Source organism: Pempheris klunzingeri, chromosome 20 (assembly GCF_042242105.1).
Source record: "Pempheris klunzingeri isolate RE-2024b chromosome 20, fPemKlu1.hap1, whole genome shotgun sequence".
Classification (NCBI taxonomy): Eukaryota; Metazoa; Chordata; class Actinopteri; order Acropomatiformes; family Pempheridae; genus Pempheris; species Pempheris klunzingeri.
The window spans coordinates 12254407-12280354 of record NC_092031.1 but is presented as its reverse complement, the minus strand read 5'-3'; the positions used below and the strand labels follow the sequence as shown (position 1 = coordinate 12280354).

At 40.6% G+C, this 25948-nt stretch overlaps 3 protein-coding genes across 7 annotated transcripts; all 3 read left to right on the top strand.

Annotated features, from left to right (window-relative positions):
• The first annotated feature begins 1832 nt into the window (after positions 1-1832).
• LOC139220194 (stonustoxin subunit beta-like) lies at positions 1833-3282 on the top strand. The gene is made up of 4 exons (XM_070852262.1): positions 1833-1900; positions 2216-2298; positions 2395-2537; positions 2854-3282. The coding sequence occupies exons 1-4, from the start codon at positions 1833-1835 to the stop codon at positions 3280-3282; spliced, it is 723 nt and encodes a 240-aa protein (XP_070708363.1).
• Positions 3283-4187: 905 nt separating this feature from the next.
• Positions 4188-5989, top strand: LOC139220193 (tripartite motif-containing protein 16-like protein). The gene is made up of 5 exons (XM_070852261.1): positions 4188-4239; positions 5056-5097; positions 5179-5241; positions 5342-5481; positions 5579-5989. Exons 1-5 carry the CDS (start codon positions 4188-4190, stop codon positions 5987-5989), a joined length of 708 nt encoding a protein of 235 aa, XP_070708362.1.
• A 6623-nt stretch (positions 5990-12612) lies between these two features.
• plekha4 (pleckstrin homology domain containing A4) lies at positions 12613-25698 on the top strand. Of its 5 annotated transcripts, none has more exons than XM_070852500.1 (24): positions 12613-12844; positions 15702-15771; positions 15852-15950; positions 16051-16123; positions 16234-16334; positions 16463-16581; positions 16659-16871; positions 16998-17298; positions 17662-17721; positions 17912-18064; positions 18785-18835; positions 18936-19016; positions 19306-19458; positions 19580-19678; positions 19841-19949; positions 20512-20585; positions 21110-21214; positions 21297-21387; positions 21645-21700; positions 22227-22361; positions 22452-22856; positions 23454-23575; positions 23722-23804; positions 23939-25698. In XM_070852500.1, exons 1-24 carry the CDS (start codon positions 12804-12806, stop codon positions 25156-25158), a joined length of 4014 nt encoding a protein of 1337 aa, XP_070708601.1. In that variant the 5' UTR covers positions 12613-12803; the 3' UTR covers positions 25159-25698. The 5 variants fall into 5 exon arrangements, with proteins under 5 accessions (XP_070708601.1, XP_070708600.1, XP_070708604.1 ...); XM_070852499.1 differs by having other exon boundaries at positions 17662-17730; XM_070852503.1 differs by having other exon boundaries at positions 17662-17730; positions 23727-23804; positions 23939-24073.
• The last annotated feature ends 250 nt before the right edge of the window (positions 25699-25948 follow it).

Sequence of the window (25948 nt, the reverse complement as noted above, 5' to 3'; positions counted from 1 at the left end):
GCTTTTAATGTACTGATTTAATAACTCAGGCTGTGTCTGCCACAGTGAGGCTTTTTTTTTATTATCCTCTTAGGCAGATCCTGAGTGAATGTGTCACTAGAGTTTATGTGTGTGTGAAAAGCGCAATATTTCACGGGCTGATTTCATGCTTGTAGTTATGAGGGGCGTATAATGGTTTTATTGCCTGGGAGCAAGGGTCCGCTAGTGTCAACATCATCTGCATTAAAAAAGATTTAACACGCCGTATGTATTAAACATGCTGTATGAGCAGTATAATACCAGTCTTGAAAATGGGTGACATTCAGCAAGATTGTAGCTGGGGTATTTATTATAATCAAGCCTGAACTCACTGATGCCAGCCTGCGTTATCATAGCAAAAAGGAAAACAGAAGTTGCTCTTGCTTAAAATGATTTTCCAGTATAATTGATAGCTACTTAATGATTGTATGAATGAATATAACATCCTCTGTATAATGAAACAGAACATTGTAGTATTACAAATGCACATCCTCAAACACTTAAATTTGACTTAAATAAACAGATGCAGTTAAGAGTTGATCACCCACAAACAAAATCATTAATTCGAATCCTGTCACAACTTTGTTAACAAGCCACTTACAGATCGCTATAGTGGGGTTCAGGGTAATTTTGAGCCTAAATGTTTTGTATGGTGTCAGGTTGTAATGAGGCCAGACAAAGCACGTATTTTCATCACCTTGTGCTATATCAGGACAGGTGACCTAACATTCTCGTGTGGTCTCTTGCAGCCTCCAGTCAACAGAGGATAAATATCAGCTCATTTAGACATGACACGCATACTGCAATGCATAAAAATAACCGTTAGGTTTGAAAACTGTGGATAATGATGACAAGCAGATGTACATGTACTAGTGCAGCCTCACCTTGAACTCTCATAGTACTAAACGAAACCTGCAATGTTGTGCTATGTTTGATTTTCTTCAAATTCACACATTCTGCTATTTTTTTTTTTTAGTTAATGTTCTGAGTATATAGTTCCTTTTTTGGAATAATGTTGTGTGCTGTTATAAATAAAACACATTACTTATGTTAGTCGATGTTGACATCTTAAAGCTGAGCGGATTAAGTGTCTCCTCCTCTTGATCTCCGTCCATCACTAAAAGCTTGGAGACTGCCACACTTACACATGACACCAAAGAATTAGTTTCGTAATTGGCATCAAGGCTAAGCCTGTTATGTAACCACATTTATCAATTATTAATTCAAGGAAAGTTATGACACAATACTTCTGCCCGTAATCAAGCTTCATTTGGAATCTAAATGCCAGCCGACTATTATTTTCCATCTCCAAGAGCTTCTTTCATTAAAGAGAGCTGTTACAATTCATAATCGTCACATAAGCTGTAAGCAATTTTTGATTCGATCGATTTAAGATACGATTTCCCTTTTTGGATGACTTTCCTTGATGTTATTTACATCAGTAAACAAAGTAAGTAAACAGATCTTCACCCCCAACTTATCTGACCTGAGGGAGGAGATCATGTCCCACTTCTTGTGTGACAAACTGCTCCAAGCTTCATTCTGCGCTCTGGTGTGACCGAGGCCACCCCCACAGCATGCAAAGTGTCTTGATCATTCCAACCCTGTCTGGCATGAATCAACCACTGGCTCCAGAAGGCATGCGGTTGCTGATGTGATGACCTGACAGAGGCAGATGGTTTTCCAAGTATACGCCGTTTTGCAGTGGCTCACATCATCATCTGCTGAGACACACCTGACACATACTGTTGCCTATAATATCTATGTAACAGTTAAGTATGTTGATTCTGAAGAAGTATTTCACCGCTGGAAAGATGTCGGTGCAGCAGAAAGGCACAAATATTTTTGAAATTGGTTCTACACGACCAGAAAAGACGAAAAGGTGGAAAACCTACAATAACTAGAATGTACTGCGCTGCTATCCTCTCTGACCTCAGCCCCAGCCTTTAACTGGCAAATTAGTTGCATGTACTATCTACTTTGCAATGATGCAAAGCCTATGTTAAAGTATTGCTTTAGCATAGTTTGTTCTGGTAACAAACTATTTTTTTTGTTTATTTTTTGTAGCAAAAAACTCCAAAGCTGGAAACACACCCACAGGTAAGACTGTCACTTTATTATGGGCTTTTTAAAATGTTCACTTTATCAAAAGCTTTTTAAATGTTTTGTAAATACTGATAAAAATCTGATCTGCGAGTTTTGTGATTGTCTCCTCAGAGAAGATCCCAGCCTATGAGGCAAATATCCCTGAACCAGAATGCAGAGCAGATCTCATCAAACGTAAGACTCTTACTACTCTATTTGTTCTTTTACAATTTTGGTCCCAACATGTTTTTTGTTTTTATTAACTCATCTTTTCTTCTCCTTTTTTTTCAGACTGGTTCAACCTCTCCCTGGATGACAAGACTGCCAATAAGATACTGTGGATCACAGAAGAAGGTGCTAAGGTGGCCCGTATGGCTGATGATATCACCTGTCCCGTCTTGGATCGACCAGAGCGATATGAGTACGCTCCACAGGTACAGTATGAGGACGTAATTAGACTCTTTTGGCCTGAAATTACAGTATCTCTTTTGATTTACCATGTTCAAGATGAGCGTGCCCTGAACTTGTCACCACCATGCCATAGTTTGTGACTGTAAAACACCGGCAACAGTATTATGAACCAGAGGGCTGTCCCCTGTGTTTATTTAAATCCTGAGCCAACTGGTTTGGCATTGCAAGCTGGAGAAAGCGATGGTGCTTTAAATTCTCTGCAGTGGCAGCTACAATAAATCACAGGTTATGTTAGATTACCTCTAAATTATGCTGTCATTCTCATCCACATTCCCAAAGGTTCTATGCAAAGAAGGCATCCTGGGCTTCCGAGGATACTGGGAAGTGGAGTTCTCAGGATGGATCGTGGTTGGGGTGGCGTATGAGCAAGCGGGGAGGAGGAACAGTGATGGATCCTGTGGCCTGGGAGAGAACGAGCAGTCCTGGGGTTTTGGCTGGAGCGGTTCCTGCTATCATGCCTGGCACAACAGCCAGAGCATAGAGATCATGGATATTCCTAAGTGCTCCTCAATTGGTGTATACCTTGACCAGCCCGCTGGTACCCTTAATTTCTATGCTGTGGAGGAGGTGAAGGAGGGAGGGGAGAGCACAGGAGGAAAGGAGGTTAAACTTCTGTATAGGATTAAGAGCTCCTTTAAGGAGAAAATGATACCAGGTTTCTGGGTGGGGCCACAGTCACATTGTACGATGGTAAAGAAAGAGGAATAAAGGACTGAATCAACGTTATAATAATTGTAAGTCAGTCATCATGAGCTGAACTCTGAGAGCGGAGTGAAACCATCTCTTCAAATACAGCTACCATTATGGCAGCTTGAAGCACAAAACAGCTGGACAACAGCAACACAGTCATGACATTCAATACAAGCTTGCGTAAATCCTATGCACATTAGATCCTAATTAAAAATGAAAGCACATTCAAAGTGGTACATAGGTGGCTACATTTTAATAAAGGGAGCAAAGGGCAATCAGGTAGCGGTTCAGTTGAGATTCATCTTTGATCTTCCACTCTTTTGGACTTTCCTGGAACCACCGGACCACTCAAGGTTTATACCAATATGTTATGTATTTTTATTCCTCCTTTATTGTTGTTTGTTAAGAATGTAAATATGCAAAAGTTTAAATAAATGATAAAACACTGAGTAAGACACATCTTGTCCTGGTTTGTTCATCCAGATTGTAACATAAGAGAATCACAAAATGCAAAAAGTCGTGCCAAACATGCACTGAATGAATGTCCTATATCAGAACAGTGATAATAGTGTAGCGAACACATGTTTGACTGACTGTAGTGTATCATTTCCTTAACGTGGGGCTTCAACAATCTTCTTGCTTTTCTGGACACTCTCCTAAAGTTTCAGGGGTGTCAAATGCCTGTTTTAGCCTCACTTATATCCATATGTCAAAGTCAAGTGCATGCACCCCCTTGATCCCCTGCTGTGACAGCGCTCCACTGACCTCAACACCTCTTTCTGACACTCTTCAAGCCCCCCTAGCACATCTTTAGAGAGGGTATAAAAGTCAAGTGGAGGACCAAGACTTAGCACCTTTGCTTTGGATGAATCAAAGCATTTTGAAGCCTCTGGGTGTGGATTATTAAAACGTACAGCTTCAAGATGCCGGCCAGACCCAATTCTGCAATTATCCTCTCAGGGACCAACAAACCAGGTAAAACAAGCTTAGTACAATGTAAAAACATACTTCAAAAATGAATACATTTGCATTGCAACAAACATGTTATGTATAAGCATGTGCTGAAATGAGTAAATTGTGTTTCTGCTGAGACAGTTACAGGCAGATGCATTTTATACAAAACAAGCTCCTCTGTTTGTTTTCCAAAAAAGTATTTAACATTGTTGCCTCTGCCTGCTGTTACCGTTGTGTCAGACATTGTATTTTGGGATTTGTTAAGTCAATGTGAGTCTGCCTACATGGACACCAAAAAATCCCTCATTAAGCAAGTGATGGGTGTCATCCTCAAAAACACCCACATATACATTTGAGCTGTGTGTCATTTAAGACACTAATAGAATTTGGTTTGACTATTTTCCACAATAGATCTATAGTATAAAAAATATGGAATGAAAATCTCAAGTACAAAGAAGCTGAATCTTCCACTGGAGGGATACTGATGTGTGGAACATGATGCTTTTCAGAATAAGACACTGCCTGGAAGCTGATGAACAGTGTGTGTGATTACTTTTGTCAGACCCTTCATAAATGTACAATATTGGAAATGTTTGGAATAATAAAAATAGACATGTCATTGTCATATGTCATTTCTTTACAGTTTTTAGTCTCCCTCAAAATTGGTCTTAAAATTTTATGAATAACCATTTTCTTTCATCATAATGCTAAAATTCCTCATCCAGTATCGTGTTTCGTGACAGCATTGGTTGTGTCATGCATTTGTGTGAAACACGACTCGGCTCTTCACCTCCTCGCAGTTTAACCTTTGGCCTTTGACCTTTGACCTTTTTCTAGGGAAGAAAATGAAATCCAACAAGAGTGAGAAGACCAATGCAGGTAATGGACTTGATCAGCCTATTCATGCTCTTTATGTGGTGAGCATGAGCTTGTATTTAAGCCAATTTCTTCTCCTTGCAGAAAAAGTTTCCATTTATGTGCCGAACATCCCAGAGCCAACAAGCAGAGCTGAGCTCATGAAGTGTATGAGCAAGTTTTGTTTTTTCCTCAATTAATTTAATGTTTAGCGATATTTTCTTGGATTTATTAGAAAAAACAACTATTGCGCGATTCTCTCCCGTAGACTGGATGAATTTGTCTTTGGATGATAAGACTGCCAACAAGATGCTGTGGATATCAGACAGCGGGTCTAAGGTGTGTCGTAGAACTAAGGAGGTTTGTCCTGTCCTGGATCGACCAGAGAGATATGAATACTCTCCACAGGTAAGTCAGAAAATAACACAAAACAGCTTCAGACTATATGGTAAAGAAACAAAGGCTGTTTTTTTTTCACTTTTCTTCCTTTTTTATCTCTTCAAAGGTGGTGTGCAAAGAGGTTATTTGGAACGCGAGGGCTTACTGGGAGGTGGAGTACTCAGGGTGGGTGGTAATTGGAGCCGCTTATGAAGGAGCAGGAAGGAGGGCAAGTTCTGGGCCGAGTGGGCTCGGAGAAAATGAGGAGTCCTGGGGTCTGTGTTGGGCAGGAATGCGTTACCAGATCTGGTTCAATGGTGTAAACAAAGACATAAGCGATGTCCCATACTGCTCCACAATCGGAGTTTACATCGACCAGCCAGCAGGAATTATAAGCTTTTATGTTGTAACTGGCGAAGGGGCAGAGAGGGAGGTTAAGCTGCTGCATAAAGTGAAGACTACGATTGAGAAACAGATTCTTCCAGGTTTCTGGATGGGAATCGAATCCTCATGTACAATACTAAAGAGACCAGCATGAATTACTAAAGCTGAAAACTGATCAGATCTGTATTGATTCAAGGATTCAAGGATTCAAGGAACTTTATTTGTCATACCAACACACATCTACACATGGGGTGGTACGAAATTTGCTCTCAGGTACCGGTTTTAAGCCACAATAAATATATAGAGTAAAATATAAAAATAAAATAAAATGTACACATCTGATATAAAATATAAAAAATGATGATGAAAATTGATGATGCTACAGTCAGGTTTTGACACTTAATACTGTGGTGAACATATTATTCACATATTCCTGTGATTCTTATTTATACCTAAAATGATTTTAAATCACAGTTAATCAAAAACGCATCAGTTCTGCTCTGTTTGTGGAAGTTGTTAAAAGAAAACCATTTATTGTTCTTAGACTTTTGTTTTTCTGAAAAATATTTTTCCAATTTTTACATACTTTTTTGTCTGTTTGTCCTTTATTGGGTATTCTATGTCTGGTTCTATAGTATCAGATTAGATATTTATGTACTGATGATGATATTTATGAATGATGAGTGACTTTATGGAATCTGAAATAAAGAATGTATATCTATATATCTATGCATGCTTAATACAATTACTTTTAAATTAAAATATTCTTCTCCCTTGTCATGTTTGTAATTTAAGTATTTTGGTGACATTATAAAACTCTAATTTTGCCTTAAAGAAAGGCAACAAAATCCGCTGAATATCAAATTCTCAACAGACGACCAGTGAAAATGTATTTAGCCCCATGACCCCATTTACAGCTTCTCATTTTTCTGTCTGTGATCATTCTCTTATGGGTGAAGGCCTTTGTGTGTGCTTATGATACCCTCTCACACACACAGAGCTCACAGCATCGATCCCGTCTGGATTTGGATTCAGCCGAGTAAAGAAGAAGCACTGAGAATCTCCCCCTCCGGGTTAAAGGGGCTCACTTTGATATGTGAGAGGCTCCAGCCTTAAGATCACTTTCCTATTTGACAGGTGGGCCTCAACTCCAGCCACCTTCACACCTAAAGCTTGAGCTCCACAGGAACTAAAAGTGGGGCACACTGACAAACAGAACATTCACACTCCTGGAGGCCCAATGCATCACGCAAGCTCATTTAACAAGCGCCAAGCCTACACGCAAGAGTCATGCCAGTATTTCATTGACTTTAACTGCCATCATTCCTCTTACATACTGTACAATGCAGGTCATGTCTGACATACAAATGTGTATGAAGTCATATCAACCTTCAGCACTGACACTCTTCCATAAGATAAGATAAGATAAGATAAGATATTCCTTTATTTATCCCACAATGGGGAAATTTCAAGTCAGCAGCAGTTCTGATTCACACATACAAGATACAGTTCACACATACAAAGAAAGGGAATAAAAAATATAAAATATATATATGTTTACATGTACAGTATATACAAAAAATAATGTATGGTGAAAGAATGAAAGAATGAGGTGATAGAAAGGCTATTGCACATGGGGGAAAATATAAATATATATGAAATATTGCACTTGTTCCTTTTTCTTGGTCTTTGGTCTACTGGGAGCAGATTTGGTTCAAAATAATCCACATTAGATTTAATATTGGCTAAAATCTATATTTTTACAGTAACAAATGATCAAAAGAGAATGTGAAATGGGTGGAGAATTATCAGCTGAATCTGCAGCTCCCTGTTTTATCTTTAAAGTGATTCAGTGTTTAGCTGCCCGGCCAGACTGTTTTGGTTCACCCTCATAGTTCTCATGGCAACAATATCGGCCGTAGCAGGTAGCTGTTTTCAGCCTAAAAGCTCCAAAAACCCACTGCACACTCCCTGCTAAGCACCAAATGCTACACAGACAGTTAGAGACGAGAAATTAGTGGAGCATTGAGCAGCTACAGAGCCAGATAAACATTTGGCTCTATCTGCCTCAGGGGTTGGTAGAGACCAAAAATAGAGCTAAAAGAGAATATTGGACTTACACTCATCAGGTGTCGAGAAACACGACTCCAGATGAATGATAAGGTTGCTCTGTAACTGCTGAATGATGTATAGAGAAGCAGCTGTTGCTATCAAGTTCTTCATATCAACTTGAAAAGAGATGATATGTCAATGTTGTGCTCATAACTTTTTGCTTTCTCTAAGTGGCCAAAACAATCAGTTATTGCAGGTGTAACAATAAATATATGCTGTCTTTCTAATGATGCTCAGAATCATTATTTGAACTTTATTTGTACTTTCTCATTTTTTTATGACAAGTAAAATCCTCCAAATTCATGAGCAATGTACTCAAAGTGTAAATATTTTGTAAAACATCTATTTTTATTTGCATTAAATCTTATTTGAAGGTTAATGTAATGACAGATTGTTTAATCTCATGTGTAACAGTTCCTTTGGATGCAAAGTCCCAGGGGGATACTTGATAAATGTTTTTACACAGAAGATAGAAGTTGTCACTCCTCATAAACAGAATGCACTTCATAAATTTAAGAAAAATAAATAACAAAGATGTGTTTCACTCATGTTAAAATAAACAAATATCTTGTTACATAACCGTACATATATAACTCCTGAAGCACAGCTGTGACCAAAGACACCAAAGTATGATTTATGCAGTGTTTACTGTGATGTGCATAAGTGAGTATTTACAGTCGGTGGGCTTAACAGTGAAACCTATGTGACAGGTACAAACATCCATCGTGGACTGAAGAAAACACAAGTGGAGCCTGGGATCCAAGAATAATCACACCCAGAGCGCCAGCGCCCTATATATTTGTATCTGGATGGGATGTATCTGGATGAGTTTATGCTAGGCGTGTGAGTGAGTGGTAACTCTAGGCTCATGTGCTGAGCATGGTATATGCTATATAAGTGACACATATAGCATGACACATAGGTTGGGGGCGGGGGTGTCCCACATTTCATGTTGCTATGCGCAACACTTTGCACACAAACAAACACTCTGATTATAAGTGAATAGAATCTTCAAATCAAAGTTTAAAGTGTCATATGTCTAATTTATTTACAGCATTAAAGATTTAAAACATTTTTTCTCTGTTGTCTTCCAGAATTAATGAGCTTCGTGTGATCACATGTGCAGCAGCTCAATGAAAAGCATTCAGTAGCTGGCTCTGACTTACATCTACTCAATGTGCTCCCATGGTACTATTCCCACCTGGTCCAACACCAGCCTATCGATGATATGCAGCACTCATTTATTTTGACACTATTGGTCCCGGTAGATTTACTGTCATGTAGTTTTTGGCCCACGTTCAACCTGTCAACCATGTCTGCGATGGCCTGGTGGGAGCATCAGTTACATGTTGTTCTCTGCCTCCTCTCTCCCCTGCTTGTGTGTGTGTCAGGACAAAACACACACACACACACACACACACACACACACATATACACATGCACCATTTTCATTCACCTTCACTGTGCCTGTTGTCTGTTATGCACATAACTAAAGATACCATCATGTCATGTGGTGCTTCTGTAGTCCATACAGCACATGGCACTTTGATTCTGGGTCAAGGTTTGTTAATGGTTTTCTGTTCTGTCTCAACAGTGTAGTTTAATACTGTTTGGACGAATGGAGAGAACCACATTTATAGTGAAAGCTGTCTAAATGTATCTATGTGTAATGGTACAAGTGTGTAAAATGCAAGATACAACAGGTAATTTGGCTTTTACTGGGCCTTTATATCCAACAGCAAAGCATCCTCAGCTTTGCTCATACACTGTATACTGTAGGAGCGGTTGAATTCTTTATGATCGAATTGACTTGAATGTTTATCCTTTATCATCATTATTCAAAATATGGGCTTGTTACGTGATAACCCCAACAAATTGGCAGGAGTTTTAAACAACAAACATCACTTGTACTTGCGCTTGTCAATGAATTTAACAGCTACGACAAGTTCCACTGTTGTGTAATCACAATTTTTAGATCTGTTTTGTCATCATTACTCCATTTGCAGTATCTGGCACTATATTCTGGGTCCATTTTCCTCAAATACCACCACATAATTGTGAAATGGGGTATCTTTAGTTTGGTTAAATTAAGGATCTGAACACATCTTTGAACACTGAAAATGTATATTTCTGGCTGTGACCTGTGAACAACCACTTTTGGTCAATTGGGCATTCTTCATTGGTGAAAACAACAGCCTCATCTTCTGTTCAAAGTGATGCGTTACAAGCCACACATGTGGAACTGGCCTCTGTACACATATTCTACCCCACAATTGGCCTGCAACATCATAGAGCTTTTTGTTTTTCCTTTTTAGCCAAATTTAATATATGTTATCTGATGATTCAAATATTTTCTGTAAAACTATCAGTAGAAACTATTTGCGATATATAAAATTGTTAAACAGCTCCACCTGCTGGATTGTTGTTGTTTGTGCACAACAAAAGGCAAAACAAGTGATACTCAGTGTGGACCGTCTGCATGTTGAACTGGATTTTACTGACTCATTTACTCATTTACTGACATTATTACAGCATATTGTAATAAAGACAGACCAGGGTGTCAATTTCCAGTGCGATCAATCAATAAAATTGAAATATTGATTAATCCCACTCATTAGTCATATCTATATTAAAATAATTGAAAAAATTTCATAGCTTGTATCCATTTAAATATGATACAGACATTTATCATTCATGAACTCTGCAACACACAGAGGAGTAAAATATAAATGAAAATTGGAAAGTGCCTGAACACACAATGTGTTGTGTAGAAAATATCAAATTGTTCATCATCAAAGAGATAATTGAGACGTTTTAAAATTCTGAATAATCATATTAATGACGGTGAAATTTTGTCAAGTGACACTTCTAACGTCAAAATCTTACATTTGAAAACAGACACAGCTGAGAGGAGCCAGCTGGTTAAATCAGAGTTACCAACTCTGCGACTAAATAGGTGGCAAGCCAGTTTTTTAACAATCTATTAAAGTATTTATTGGTTGAATTTGTTGGTTCATTTAAAGGTTTCACTTAATTCATTCATATGATTATTTATTTCGCAATCCTAATCTCACTGTCTTTTATCAAGAACACCATCTCCCATGAGCGCTGAAACCATTGTGTCTGTTTCCTGAATGAGAGCGCCCCACAGGTTGTTCAGTGTGTAACAGGAGAGGATAAGTAGCCACGCAGCTGTCTGTCAACAGGCCTGATTGTGTAGCATCCTAAAAAGGAGGGGTCGTAAATATCTGGAGGCAGACTGATTCGTCCCCTGTGAGAACTGGACATCTTGGGCATCTGAGGTCACGACCTCTCGGGCCCAAACCAAATGGCCTGGACATGTGAGATACTAATTATAAGATGGCATGATTACTATTTTAGTGTTGAGCAACGGATTGAGTGTTTTACGCCGTGCTTGAGGTTGCAGGATTTTGAACAATAGCGTTTCTAGACGCAGCATGGGGCATCTTTCAGCACTTTATTCATACATTTAAATATGGCACCACCTACCAGCCAGGCCTCTAGGATGCTTTCCTGTGAGAGTAATTTTAGACATGACTTTTCTCCTATCTCCTTGTTCTTATCATAACTCTTAAAATGCCTTTGATATCTTCCTCTTGTACAGCAATAATACCAGCTCTCCTGAGGCATCTGTGGTGGCCCGCCGCTGAGCATCAGCTCTCATTTTTCCTTTGAATGCTTCTCTTTCTGTCTGGGTTTTTTGATATTATTCATGAGAAGAAATGCTCCCACTCTTCTCACCTTAAAGCATTTCACCCCTGTTTTCTTACAGCAGGATTAGCGAAGCACCAGTTTTCCTTGTGTGCAGCAGGCAAGTCGAGTGTGTTAGAGGTACTTCAGTTTCTATCTTGAGAATATTTGAAGAAGAACTCCACAAGACGCTGACTCAGTGCAGCGGAAAACCTAAACAAGAGCCCGCCATCTGGGAAAATGCTTTTGCCTAATTGTGGAAACCTTTAACGTCTAGACTGATTAATTATAAAACACTGAGATTATGTCTGAGATATCTTTGACTATTTTATTCATGTAGTTCATTCTAAATGGTGTGTCAAATATTCTTTAATTTAGTTAATACTTTTTAAACTTTTAATAGATATATATGATCTTTTTTTTGTGAAATATGCACTTTTTCCATTAACAAATGATAAATTCAGTGAATATGTTCAGTCAAATTGATCTATTACAGCTCTGAGCACCTTGGTTAGATTATTTGCTGTATTCTACAAATTGTATTCATTAGTTTCTATGTGAAGCAAAAGCTTTAAGCCTTTGTACTCAGATGTGACAGCGAACTCTACATACTCTGAATGGTTGGGCCTTTATTAAATGTCATGGCATCCAAATCTTTAATCGCCATGAATCTAGATCCAAATACCTTAGAAGTGAAATTCAAATCATGCAAGGGGCAGTGACGAAGAATAGGAGAACAGCTGTTTTTTTGTAAATTCCTATGTCACAAACCCACACTCAGCAAATGACAGAGAGGCTGTCAAGGGCATGGTGAGAGGGAGGGACATTGAAGAAGAAAAAGAAGAAGAAGAAGAGGAAGGGGGGGAGGAAGAAAGAAGGGGCTCACAGAGAGTGCACTGTTAGAGGACAGAAAAGCAGACCGAGTGTCAACAGCCAGCGTAGGTAGATCACCGGACGAACACTGCAGCTACAAGTCCGAACGGAGATAAAGGGGTGAGAAACAGAGAGGGAGATTCACACGTACACGAGGACGAGAGCGGAGAGTAGCAGGAGAGCTCTGTGACTGTTTGGGCTACAGGAGCTTGTGGTGGCCAGGAGGAGGGCAGCCAAGCCTGAGGAGATGCTGTGAGGAAGAGTGCCAAGTGATGGAGCTTGAAGCAGTCAGCAGGCGGGCACAATTAGTCAGGTACAGCAATATGGCATTTATTATGATTCATGTCTCATGTAATTCTGAGCAGCATTTAAACACTTAAAAACCACACAGAGAGACATGAGTGTGGGTGTATTTCAGTAGCACTTTATTAATCCTGTATTTCCATTCATTTGATAAGTTTACAGAAATATTCTAGTTTGTTATATATTGAACAAAAAGAGTGCCGTTCTGTAAGGTTACCTGTATGATAAAGCAGCAAAGTGATGTATTGACTGCAGCTGAACTATTACAGGCCCGCCAGGGTTTTTTTTCTCAGCTTTGCCAAGCTGTGACATCCCAGCTGTATTTACCCTGCAACTTTCATGCCTCCTATAGCCTACCCCGACTGTCTAAAGCCATATGAAACATGATTGTACAATAATGCAGTGTCCTCATAAGGCAATCTTCTCAGCCAGTGAAACAATTAATTGTGTCTGACGTCACCACTTTACTTATCAAGGTCAAAAGTATAGTGATAATTTTGCTGACATTAAAAGGCATGAGAATGTAGGAGACATGCAAATGTTTTTGTTCACGGAGAGGGAGGATATTTTGCGGGCCGATGTATTCAACATGCTCTGTGTCCAACTTCACATGATGCTCCAGAGTCCTTGGGCACCACAAAGCGCACTCTGTGTGGTACACAAACCCACCATTTGTCCTCCCCTCCATCCCTCTTTAGCATTTTAAGTCTTCTCCTCCCCGAGCAAGTGACCCCCGCTGATTAAGAAGGAGATTTTCCAAATATTTCACAACACCCACGTAACCCCCAGCGGCTATGAGGTTGTTAGTCTCTCCTCTCCTCTCTCACAAAGACTTGATTGTTTTTTTCTCATTTACTCCATGTCTCACTTGTGGAGGACTGTGGTTGATGCTGACACAGTTTGCGGCAGACAAACCATGTCGAACCTCTGGGTCACCCACGAGTGCTTGTGGTGGCTCAGTGTGAGATGTTTCTCATGAATTTTTATCCCCAAGTTCATCTGTACTGCTTTTTCATGAAGGTCAACAACGACTGTGCGGTGAAGATGTGAAATGAAGCTACAGCAGGTGAAAATTAAAGAAGCTCAGAGTCCGTTTTTAAATCGAAATAAGAATTGTTTTCAGTAATCAAGTGAGTGTGGAAATGAAGTGATTACGTTATTAAACAAGACCAAACACACACACAACTACACATTTACCTTCAACATGCCAGTTTATTTCATCTGCTCCACTCTCCTGTATTTTAGTTTCCAGTCCTCAGCAGTCCATGCATAATCTCTGGCATTTATAAGTAAATGTGGAAATAATCCTAAAGCTTGAGGATTCAGAAACATTTAAAAGATGTTGTGACATGTAAAGTGAAGAAGATATATTCTGCACTACTTCTAGCAATCACGTTGAGGCAAAATTATGTCATTGACCAAGTTAACTCCTTTGTACAAAAGCACAGATTTCCTTGAGTTGTACCCCATTCGTTGGTCTACTTCACCTTTTGTACAGAGGAATAAAGTTGGTCACTGAGTGTCACTGAAGCTTTCTGATTATTTCCAGGTTTATGTGAAAATATTAGAGGTTGTTCTCAGATTTTTGGACCCCACTCACATATATACATACATATACATACATGTATAAACTATAAATAGATAAAGTAGTTATAGTAGTCAGTAGTATATACACATATAGATAGATATAGATATAGATATAAATAGATGTAGATAGATAGATGTAGATATAGATAGATGTAAGGAACTGATGGTTGCTGTAATTCATTAGGGAATATGATACTTCATACAGCTTTATAAGCAATTTAAGACGGAAGAACACAAAACAAGAACAAGAAAACTGGCCTAGCATCTGTGTGGAATAAATTGCAATGTAAATAAACAACAAATGAGTATGTTATATAATTACTGGGTTGTGTGAAGATGCAGTTGTAAGAAACATGCTGCCATGTGACCTGAGGAACATAACCAAATGTGCTGATTGAACCTAGCGGTCACATGCCTGAAGAGACAGCATGACACTACAGAAAAACACAAACCGGTCACACAGGGCAGGTCTCCCCTCCCTACACATTTGTCTTCAACATGCCACTTTACTTCCCCTGCTTCACTCTAATGTATTTTGGTTTTCGGTCCTCAGCAGTCCATGCTGCAGTTCTGCAGTTTGGGACACATTCCAAATCACTCTCAGTCTGTCATACCAGCCCGACCCTGCTGCCAGATTGGTTTTCACACAGTCCTGGGCCCCTCCCTGCTACCACGGCGACGCAGCTGTCACCTGTCAGTTTCATGGTGGGGATGCGCACTGGCCTGTTATGGCCCAGAATAGAATTGTGGGAGAGTTTTGCTGTAAGTGGGAGAGCACAACGCCAAGTCTCTGAGAGGATGAACAGTTGACTTGGAAAAAAATCTCAACTATACTGGAATGTGGCATATGTGTGCTCGGAGGTTACGGGGATGCTGTTCGTGGGAGTGACTGACTGTTTCTTCAGAGAGAGACTCTGGTTCAGACTGTATTGGTAAGACCCAGCGTCTGAGTGTCACTACCAGTTGCAACCAGTTAAATTAAATGTGTAAGCAGAGTTTCAGTATAGGGAAGTGTCTGCTCAGAGACTGTGTACAAGTGTGGATCTTTTTATTATGGGATTTCTTGACTCGATTGTGCTTTTTTTTTTTCAAAAATCCATTACTATTCTGTTATTAAGCCATTGTGACGTTGAATGAATTGGATGAATACTTTCTTAACTATAAACACAACTGTGAAACACCCTGTTGAAAGTTTAGAGTAGACTTAAATTTGGGTACAAACACTGCAAAAATCTGTGATAATCATCTTATATATGATAATATTTCTGTTTCCACTGCAGAATGGATGACCACGACAGAGTAAGCCAAGCATCCAGCGTGGCCACCATCTCCTACTTTCCTGTCATAAAGGTTTGCATTTTCATCATTATGTCCACTTATCATGACACTGTTTATGAATATAAATGTGCTATTCTCTCTTCGGGCAACAGGAAAACGATGGAAAGGTGCAAGCATTTGGGAAAAGATGTCAGGCTGCCAAGAGGGACCCCAACTGTGCTGTGGTCATCAGAGGATGGCTCAACAAGAAAGTAATTTTTCCAAACATGACCTACTTAACAACCCCACCATTGCATGTAGAAGAATGTGTGACTGAGTAAAGCAAAGATCTAATGAATCCTCCTTCTGCAGGATAGCTCCGGTTTGAAGCTATGGAAGAGACGCTGGTTTGTCCTCTCCAACTACTGTCTATTTTACTATAAAGGTACACAGCTTGTATCCCAGCACTTTGTCTGGATGAAAGTTTTTCATGTGTTCTGATTGTACCACTAAGCATTTCTTCTTTTTGTTCCCTAACTCTCTGTCCCCTGCCAGACAGTAGAGAAGAATCTGTGCTGGGCAGCATCCCACTCCCGAGCTACAAAATCCTGTTCTGCACACCGCGAGAATGCAAGAACAGAAAGTTCACCTTCAAGGTATCATCATTTGGATACTCAATAATCAATATACTGTATTCACCATATGTACTGTTCAACAAATCAAGGACTGGGGATCCAGGGGAATAATAACAGTGTAACATTGTGAATGATGTTTGTAAAACTAGGTGGTGCATCAGGGAATGCGCTCTTATTTCTTCAGTGCTGATACTCAGGAGGATATGTTGGGCTGGGTCCGAGCCCTCAGTCAGTCTGCTCTAATGGAGTCAGACAGCTCCCTGAACAGGTACAGCACTATTTACAACGGACAAGAGATGGAAATGTCAAACATGAGCCTCATCTCTGCATCTCTGATCTTTTCAGGCGTTGCTCAAGTTATCAGGATTTCACACAGATAGGTGGCAGCAGTGAATCAGTGGACTTCCCTAGACCCCCTTCTGATGGAGATGGCCCCTCCCAAAGACACAAGCATGTCAGTAGGACTCTGAGCGAACCGAGTCGGCTCAGTGGTGGGAGGATGGGGACGTCGCACTCAGAGCACAGGGGGAGGCGTAGTGTGCATCACAGAAGCAGCAGGTTGTCAAGTCCTCTCTGTGTGCGAAAGGCACATATTTAAATCTCGGTGGTTTACTTAAAAGGAATATCATCTATGAAAGGCCCCACGTTAGGCAATCTGCTCTGTTTTCTCTGATGTTTTCGCAGCCCTTCAAACAGATCTCCCAGCCCTCCTGACTTTCACAGACAAAGACTTTGTGGTCCAAACCAAGAGGAAGATTCTTTCCCCGGCCAAAACACACCAGAAATCATGGGAACAGGTTCTTTGACCTCAAGAGGTCAGCTGGGATCGCGACCTCACACACCAGTGGGAAGGGTCGACATTCGACCCCACGATGACCCGCTCATGGTGCCACAGACCCTGTACTACACACCTGCCTCACCTAAGCTGGAGTTCAAATCCACTCCAAACACTCCAGTCACAGAAAGGTGGCAAAACCTGAGCAAGGTCAGCACTATTTTATTTGAAATAAACATGTCATTATATACTGTGTAATAGGTTTATTAGAAGCACTACTTTTCCATCTACTTAAGCGAGGAAATTTGAGTGTTTCGGCTGAATTTGCTTTGTTTTAAAGGGACATTCCAACAATTTTACATATAACATGAAAGAGTCTGATTCTACTTCTTTATGTGCAGAGGAAGCTGGTGTCATCAAGGGTTATTATTCTCAAAGCTTGATCCATACTAGAGACTCAAAGTCAGAATATTTCTGCTGCTCCAATTTCTGTGATTGTGTCCCCCAAATGGGAGTACAGCACTTGATCGCTGGAGAACCCCTTTAACATTCATTGTCTTTCATTGTTTACAGCCTACGCCTACATATGGTTCTGTCCATCATATCCCGAGTGGGAGAAGACCTTTAGGAAAGGTGATTGAAGTATGAACAATACATCAGAATATCCAGACTAGTGTGAAGCACATCACACTTAATGTGCAAAGTTAAAACAGAATTATTGATTATTCATCTGTTAAGATGGATTTGACTTATCCTGCACAGTAATACAGTGTGTATAATGCAATGTGTTCTCTTTTCGTATGCATGCTGTCTCCTCCTCCAGAGCTACTCTACAGGGGCAAATGCAGACTTACTGCCCCCTTTGCCCCCCTCATCGAGAGCCGCACATGCTCCACAACTCCCACACCACCACCACCACCACCATCATCACCATCACCGCAGCAATTTATCTGTTTGTGTGCTACCGCCCGCTCTGGTACAGCCCGCTCCGCTGCGCTCTGTGTTCTCATGTTGTCTTGTGTGGTACGACTTTAAAACTGTGTTCTTTTGTTGTGTTGTTAGTATACGTTTGTCACCTCAGAAATGTTGCTTGTGTTGTGTGTTGTCTCTAACAGTGCAGATTTTTAACAAATGGACTGTCAATGGACATGACATAGTCCTGCACTGGTATGTGTATGTCTGTTTTATGTCCATGTCACTGTACTATATTGTCAATGCGCATTGTGTCAGTTTTTGCTTGTGACTAATAAATATTTGTTGTGTTAAATTGTAGTTATATGTGTTTTGTCTAATTGTGATGACTTCTGCCATGATGCTAAATGAAATGTGTGTTATGTGAAGCAGCAGTTTGCCAGATTGCAATTGTCTGATGAAAACGTATTCGGGATCATTTTCTGACAAATTCATGATCAAACTCATAGTACATGACTGTTGCCTCTGCTTGTCTCACCCAGAGCGTTGGAGCTTTACATTTAAGCATTAACACTGAAGTTTACAAGCATTAATCTACACCAAATGCCCCAAATATGTACTAACAGTAGTGAGCACATAGGATTTCATAAAAAATATTAAAACATGATGTCTTAACAGTCACATATTGATAAAAATCTGTTGGGTTTCAGGAAGAGGTGAAATCCAAAAAACAATGTTTCAAAATATTACTGTTTAACAAAATGATAACCTTGATGCATTTCAGGCACCGAAGCCTGACCCGAGGGAAAACCCACCTCTTGAAAGTGATGCAGATGTGAGTTTTCACCTACCAGAGTACAGTGCTGTTGTTTATCGTCTCATCAGACATTTGTCTCTGACTAGGCATCGGCTTCATTTTGATTTTCCCTCCTCAGGCTGTGTTGACGAGGTTGTGTGGGTGTGACAAGCTGCTACAGTCTCTGTCTGTTGAGCTGGCCCAGCTACAAATGGATAAGGTCAGTAATTAACCCATAAGACTACAAATATGAGGCTATATATTGGATAAATTGGTAATTCAATAGTTTGTTCAAACTAACCAAACACATTGAGAGTTAAGCTCCAGCTCAAAAAATTTACATGTGAATCGTTTTAGTTGCATCCATGAAAGCACACTAAAATATTTATTTTCTAGTACTGTATTTTGTCTATTTGGGTGGTTAATAGCAATAGTAGACAGTGTATTCTAACTGTTTTATTGTAACTGACTTAGAATAAAAATAATAAAAGCTTTTTTCCCTGTTGCAGGACAGCGTCCACTGTGCGTTAGAGGTGTCCAGACTGCAGCTGGAGGAGTGGAAAAACCAGGGGCCCAGGGCCCAGGAAGAAGTACTGACCCAGAAGGCTTTGCTCCAGGAAGAGCTGGTGACAATCCGGGCCAGAATGTGCGATGTATCATTGGTGCGTTATACACTCTACATAAGTAGTTTATTTTTATGCCATTAATCATCAAACAGCACTTATTTTTATATTCATTATCTATGTTATTATTATTAAAAAATCTTCTAATCTTTTTATTCAGGAAATGGAGAGGGTGTGGAGTCAGTATGAGAGAATGGAGAGCGAACTGTCAGTTATCCGTTCACACCTTCAGCACATCTGTAACTTTGGATTGCCACAGGTATTTATAGAATACAAATTGCCTACTTTTTCATTAGCATATTAAGCTAGGTTACTATATATGCACTCCATCTGCTGCAAAACTTATCTATCTCACCCAAACATCTTTGTCTAAATCATTTAGGCTCATGTCTGAAGATGCTCCTTTGTTTCTTTTTGTCAGGATCAGTCTCAGGCCCAGAGGGAGCTCTGGATGATGGAGGACATCATGGCTGGACTAAGGATCAACAGGGATCACTTCCGCTTCCTGCTGGGACTACAGAGGCACCACAGTAAGCTTCAGCTCTCCTTCACCGTAATGTTTAGTGTGTGGTTCATGTAGAGGTTTATACTGTATAATTATACCCGTAGAGTGTTAACAGTTGGTCTGTTTAGAGCTGATTATAGCAGTTTTGTCTCATCCTTTATCTGTGAATATTTTAAATATATTCATGGATGAATGGATGGATGGATCAAGAATTCATGGATGGAGTTAGCTAAACGGGACAATAATATATCTGAAAATACAGCCATCCTATCAGCCTAATGCTCAAGGCTTCAATGCAGAGGAGCCTCTCAGTTTCAAATTTCAAAAAGCAAAAATCCTCTTTGCACAAAGGAATGAATGAATCATAGCTTATGGGTGAACTAGTCTGAATCTTTTCATCACCTCAGCCAATAAGAAATGTGTACTGATGTCCCATCGTACACATTTTAAACTCATGAGAAATTGCTTCTCGCTTCCATTTGAGGCCGCCAATGCATGAAGTTGCCAGGTTCATCTCCATTATGCACATGAAACCCGACAATAGATGAACAGTGTCAGCACCGTGACCTTTTCTGTCTCCCCCTCAGTGTTCCAGCCGGCAGCTCCACATCCTGGATCTCCTGGCTCTCCCACAGAGAGGCTCCAGAGTGGACTGCCAATGGTACGTCTCCTGTCCATTGTTCCAGTCACCCCTGGCGTTTGCTCTCTGCTTATGAACAAACAATTATTGTCCACTCGAGGCAAAGGTTAAAACCATCTGCTGGCATCTGCTATCACGATCTTTGAGTTCTACAGGTGTTTTCTTAGAGCGTGGCCATAGCATTAGGCTTTTTATTCACAAAATGTGATAGATTCTGGACAAGCTGTGCGGTACTTTAATTTCTACAACATAGAGATCTAATTACTGCTAATGAATTTGTGATGAAAACTCTTTGGAGTTTGTCATGATGTCAACTGAACAGCAAGATTTACAAACGAGTTGCCTTCATCCAATTAACACTGACTCTAATACTGTAGATAAAACTGTTTTTGACTGCTGGGATGACCAGTTGCGTTGCGTCGTGACCAGGATTGACACGACGTCTTTAAAATACCTTGAGACGTGCAGTGTCTTATTCAATCTGGTATGAAAAATCGTGACTTCACAGTTTTAATCACATCCTTTGTGACAATGAACCCCTGCAGGACGTGGAACAGGAGCCTCCAATTCGCCCACCATTACCCCACAATCTACAGGAAAGCCACCAGAGCAGAGATCAGGGTCATGGCTGGACAGAGTCACCGTATGAGGTGTGAAGTATTGACATCATCAAAGAAAAACATTATCAAGTTTGACATTTTTTAAAAACATGTTGCCTCTGCTTTGTTTCAGGGAATCTACAGCCACACTGTTGATCCTGTACAGAGGAGAGGAAACAGCCAGCCTGACCTCCTTAATGTGAAAGCACAGAAAGACGCATTCGGTTGGCACAGATATACTTGATACAAATAGAATCCATGGGAAGAGTGATATTAATACAATGGCCTGCAGATAATATTTTCTGACACAGCTAATATTAAACAGCTTCAATAGGTGTTTTATGCAAAAGGCTCAATCATTTTTTCAGTACCCACCGGCTTTGTTTTCCACCACCCTCATATTTCCTGTATCTCTTTCTCCCTGTCACTATCTCCTCCCACCCTTCTCCTCCTCTTTCCTCTATTTTCATTTCACCTTTAGAATCTCAGTCTGGTTCAAAGTGGATCCCACCAGATACAACGAACCAATCAACCAAGGTTTGATTCTTCATGATCTCCTATTTGCTGGTTAACTATATCTGGATGCACACAATGTCATCCAAAAACGCTCCAAATATAGAAGCAGTCAAAGCTGATTTTTCCTCATTGCAATCACAGCCAAATTCCAATTCTTTGATTCTCTCATCTTCCTTTGCAATTAGGGCATGTTGCAGTGCCTGTGGTGGGCGAGAGGGGGAGGCAGAGGCTCGTGTCTCAGTGCAGCAGCACTGTCTTGTCACTTGTGCCACTCAACCCCCCTCCCTTTCTCTCAGGCTCACACACATTCATGCATACTGTATATGCAAACGTGCACATGCAAGCAGCCATACATACACTCATGCACGAATGCACCTCTGCACAAACAGATGCAGACACACTGCCGTAATGATCATCTTGATGTTCGTAGTGTATCCGATATGCATGTCGTGGATTCTAGTTCTTGCTTTATTTTTTCTACGTGCATATTGCTGAGGTGCAGGGTTCACAAATGCCTCATATCCTAAGCAGCCTATATCTTTTCTAGAAGATGAAGATGAGTGAAGAGGAGCAGATTGAGCGGATGAAGAGGAATCAGGAGAGGTTGATAAATAGGAAGAAACCCCCAATATCTGCTCCTGGTGCCCAAACCCAGAGTCAAAGTTCAGAGACAAGAGAGGAGGTCTGACACCACATTAATTGGTTCTAACTAACTGAATCACTTTGTTATATTATTTACCAATTTAGATTTATCACTCTATCTTTTCCTCAGGCCCCCTTTCCTTTGAGGGTGACACGAGTTGTTACAGCTGTGCTGCCGTCCTCTCTCGTGGCCAGAAGGGTTTCTGTTGAGGATCCCCCACCTGAGCTTGACACTCCACTGCCTGAGCAGATCCCACCTGAGATGCAGCAACGATTGGCTGAGCAGAAAAAATTTTTAAACAAGCCACCCAGGCGTATGTTGCCAGAGAGTCCTGAACTAAACCAGTCCTCAACACAGACGCACCAGGATCAGCCCGTTAAAAAGACAAACAGGCAGCAGCACCAGGGACTACTGAGGTCCACCAAGAAGGGGTCACAGTCAGAGGGGAGCAGACCTGAGCCCACAGAGACCTCAAGGGGCCAAGGTCGGGACCAAGCAGGCTTAGGAAATGGAAGTGTGAGCTTGGACGTCGGGGTAAGGAAGAATGAAATAAAATGAAAAGAAATGAAGACTCATATGATTAAAGTACATGCAGCATATTCAGAAAGATGATGCCATAACATGAAATTTTATGTTTATTTTTTGCCAATTGTAGATGAGCAAATGTACAGTGTGTTACTCAACACAGTGATTACTTACAATATGTTTGGCCTTTGATTCCTTCTTAGGCTTCAATTGAACCAACGACAGAAATTTGACTTATTTGGGTTTTGAGACAGTGATACTGTGTGAAAAGTATTGTCAGCACCATTCACAACTTACAGTAGAGCAGGTGACAGTCTGCGTGTTTATCCATGTTTTACTGCTGTGGCCTCAAAGAACCCAAACAGATGCAATGTGACATTTTCCGTAGCAGACGTCTGACACATGTCATCAGTTGAAAGTCTGTAAGCATATTCTTGTAAATTTAGGAAAAAGCCATTAAGTATGTAGTTAATAAAACAAGGTTTTAAGCTGTTAAAAAGGACCTGGGGTCTCAGTAATGTTATTTTCTTCACATCATTTGCCACATATCATTGTGTAAGATAAGGCCATTGTGGTGTGCATCCTAACGTGAAACTGCTTGAACAGGCGGAGGAACGGCCCTCTGCCCCCCTGACTCCCGTCACGGACCCTGACCTCTGTCTGACCCCTGAGCAGCGAGAGGCCAAACTTCGACGCGTGGAACGAATACGGGAGAGAGTCATAAGAAGGTGGGATATTTTTTGTCAAGTTCATATATAAATTTATGTACATATGTAGTATGTATATGAAGGTCTCCACTAATTTGCTCTATCTATCTACCTACCTATCTATCTATCTATCTATCTATCTATCTATCTATCTATCTATCTATCAGCACAGTCAGAGAGAGGGCTACACACACGCAAGAAGTTCATCCAGTGCCCCTTGACACAGTGAGAAAACAAAGGATGAAATCAGGTACATATTCCCAACACAAAGTCAATAAATTAAGTATTGGCCATTAACTATTAAATTCAGCTTTATGAATAGAAGTATCTGCTGCTGACACTCTACTCATGCACATTTTTTTTCTGCTCTGTTCCCGTTTTCAGACCATGAATCTTATGATGGCCACGGAAGCCGTGGCGATAACAACATCAGAAGTCCTGCAGAACTTCACCTTTCCAGTGGAACATCTCAGGATGAAGATGAACGAGACAGACACGGGAAAAAATCCAAAAGTCAAGGCAAATTTGGGAACAGAACACAAGATCACAGTGGAAGAGCCAGGGTTGCCAAAACTAAAATCAAACGTCCAGCTTCACCCTATCATATCTCATCTATGACAGTCTACCAGAAAGATGGAGGCCAGGGATTTACAAGTTGCAAGGATGGAGAGGAGCAAAAGCTTGAAGAACCTGCTGCTGATGCTGATGATGATGAAAGTGATTTTCCATCTTCCGATCTGAGAGCCAAGTGGTTCCTCTCCACCAACCAGTGGCAGGGCTTCATACCTCTGCAGATCCCTGGCATAGACTCATTGTGCAGTGAAGAGATATCAGACACGGAGAACCAACCACTATGCTCTGATGATGTGACCAATTCCAATGAGATGTCATCCACAGTCACTGAAAGCTTAGAGAAAATGAAAGAGAACCATTCACTCTTCTATAAGATTGCATGTGATATCAGTATTTCAGACACAGATATAACTAAAAATTATGCCCAAACGACATCCAGGTCAGAGGAGGAAGAACTGCTGATCAGTGAATCTGGGTTGGATGAAGCGACCCACAATGCTGGGAGAACATCTGATGAGGAAAGCAAGAACTCCAGTCTTCATTTGCCATCAGATGTCAATGAAAATAGTCTCTCAATTGATAACAAAGTCCAGGATCCAACACTGGAACCCCAGGACAAAACAGCATCAAATACCTCAGCCAGTCCAGCAGAACAGCCATGTGTTCATGCAGAGATCCCTCAGAAAGAACGAGAAGACACCTCAAGGCAAGAAAGCCAGTTGAAAGTAAGAGAAACTACCCACGGAGCGCCTGTTCAGGAGACTGCTTCTGATCAGGCCCTGGGTGAGGACGCAAAGACGAGAGGAGAACACAGTGGGGCGAAAGAATCAGAGGACATGAAGGTGGACCAAGAGAGATCTGAAGAGCCGAAGAAATTTAGTGGTTCAAGTGAGGAGAGCAAAGAGACAGTCCGAGGACGAGGTGACAGCCACTCCATCCCTCCATCCAGCTCTTTGTTTGAGGACGGACGTGTGATTCGGAGTGCTTCTTTTGGGAAGGCACGAGTTACAGTATTAAGGACAAGTTTGTAGAGGCGAGAACAGTGATGGCTTAAGGAGCTTAAATGAGCAGTGAAGTTCTTATGAAGGACAAGAACACAGTCGAGTGATCTATGGTAAAGGAAAATGCCTGAGGAGGAGAACTTAAACTGACTGAAGGAATCTGGACCTAACTTTGGATAAGAAATGGTAAAATGGGAACATACAATATGAGAAATAATCCTAATTTTTTGTAAACTTGAATTTCCATTATTAATAATACGTGACTTGATGTGGATGCAGATAAAACAGAAAGTCTTAAGAATACTTCATGACAAAAACAAAAACAATGTGTGCAAATAAAGTGTTGTTCTTGCAGTTGATAGTAAACACCAAATACCTGTATAGATGCAGTTAAATACTGTACAACCCAGTGTTTGAGGTTAACACGTTCATTCCTCTCTAAATATGCATCTAACATAAGACAGAAATTATACATGATGGCTGCTTGTGGATGGCAACATAACCCTGTTTCTGCCACTGTAACAAAATGTGTTTTGTATCCTAAACATCCTGATTAATAAACATGCTGTGCGTCTGATATAAACACCCAGACTCCTGCACCTGATTTACATGCACAAGATATCACGTTTATGTTTTGTTCTCATTTCATGCATCCTTTTTCTTTTCTTCCTCAATGAAGGTCCCCCAGGTGCTTGGGTGCTGCTCTCTGACAAGCCCTGATGCAGAATTACATGGAGCTACTGAAAATGCCTTTGTCACTTTAAATCCTTGCCGTGTCTCAGTCGATGACATCATTGTCTGAGAACACATTACATCACCC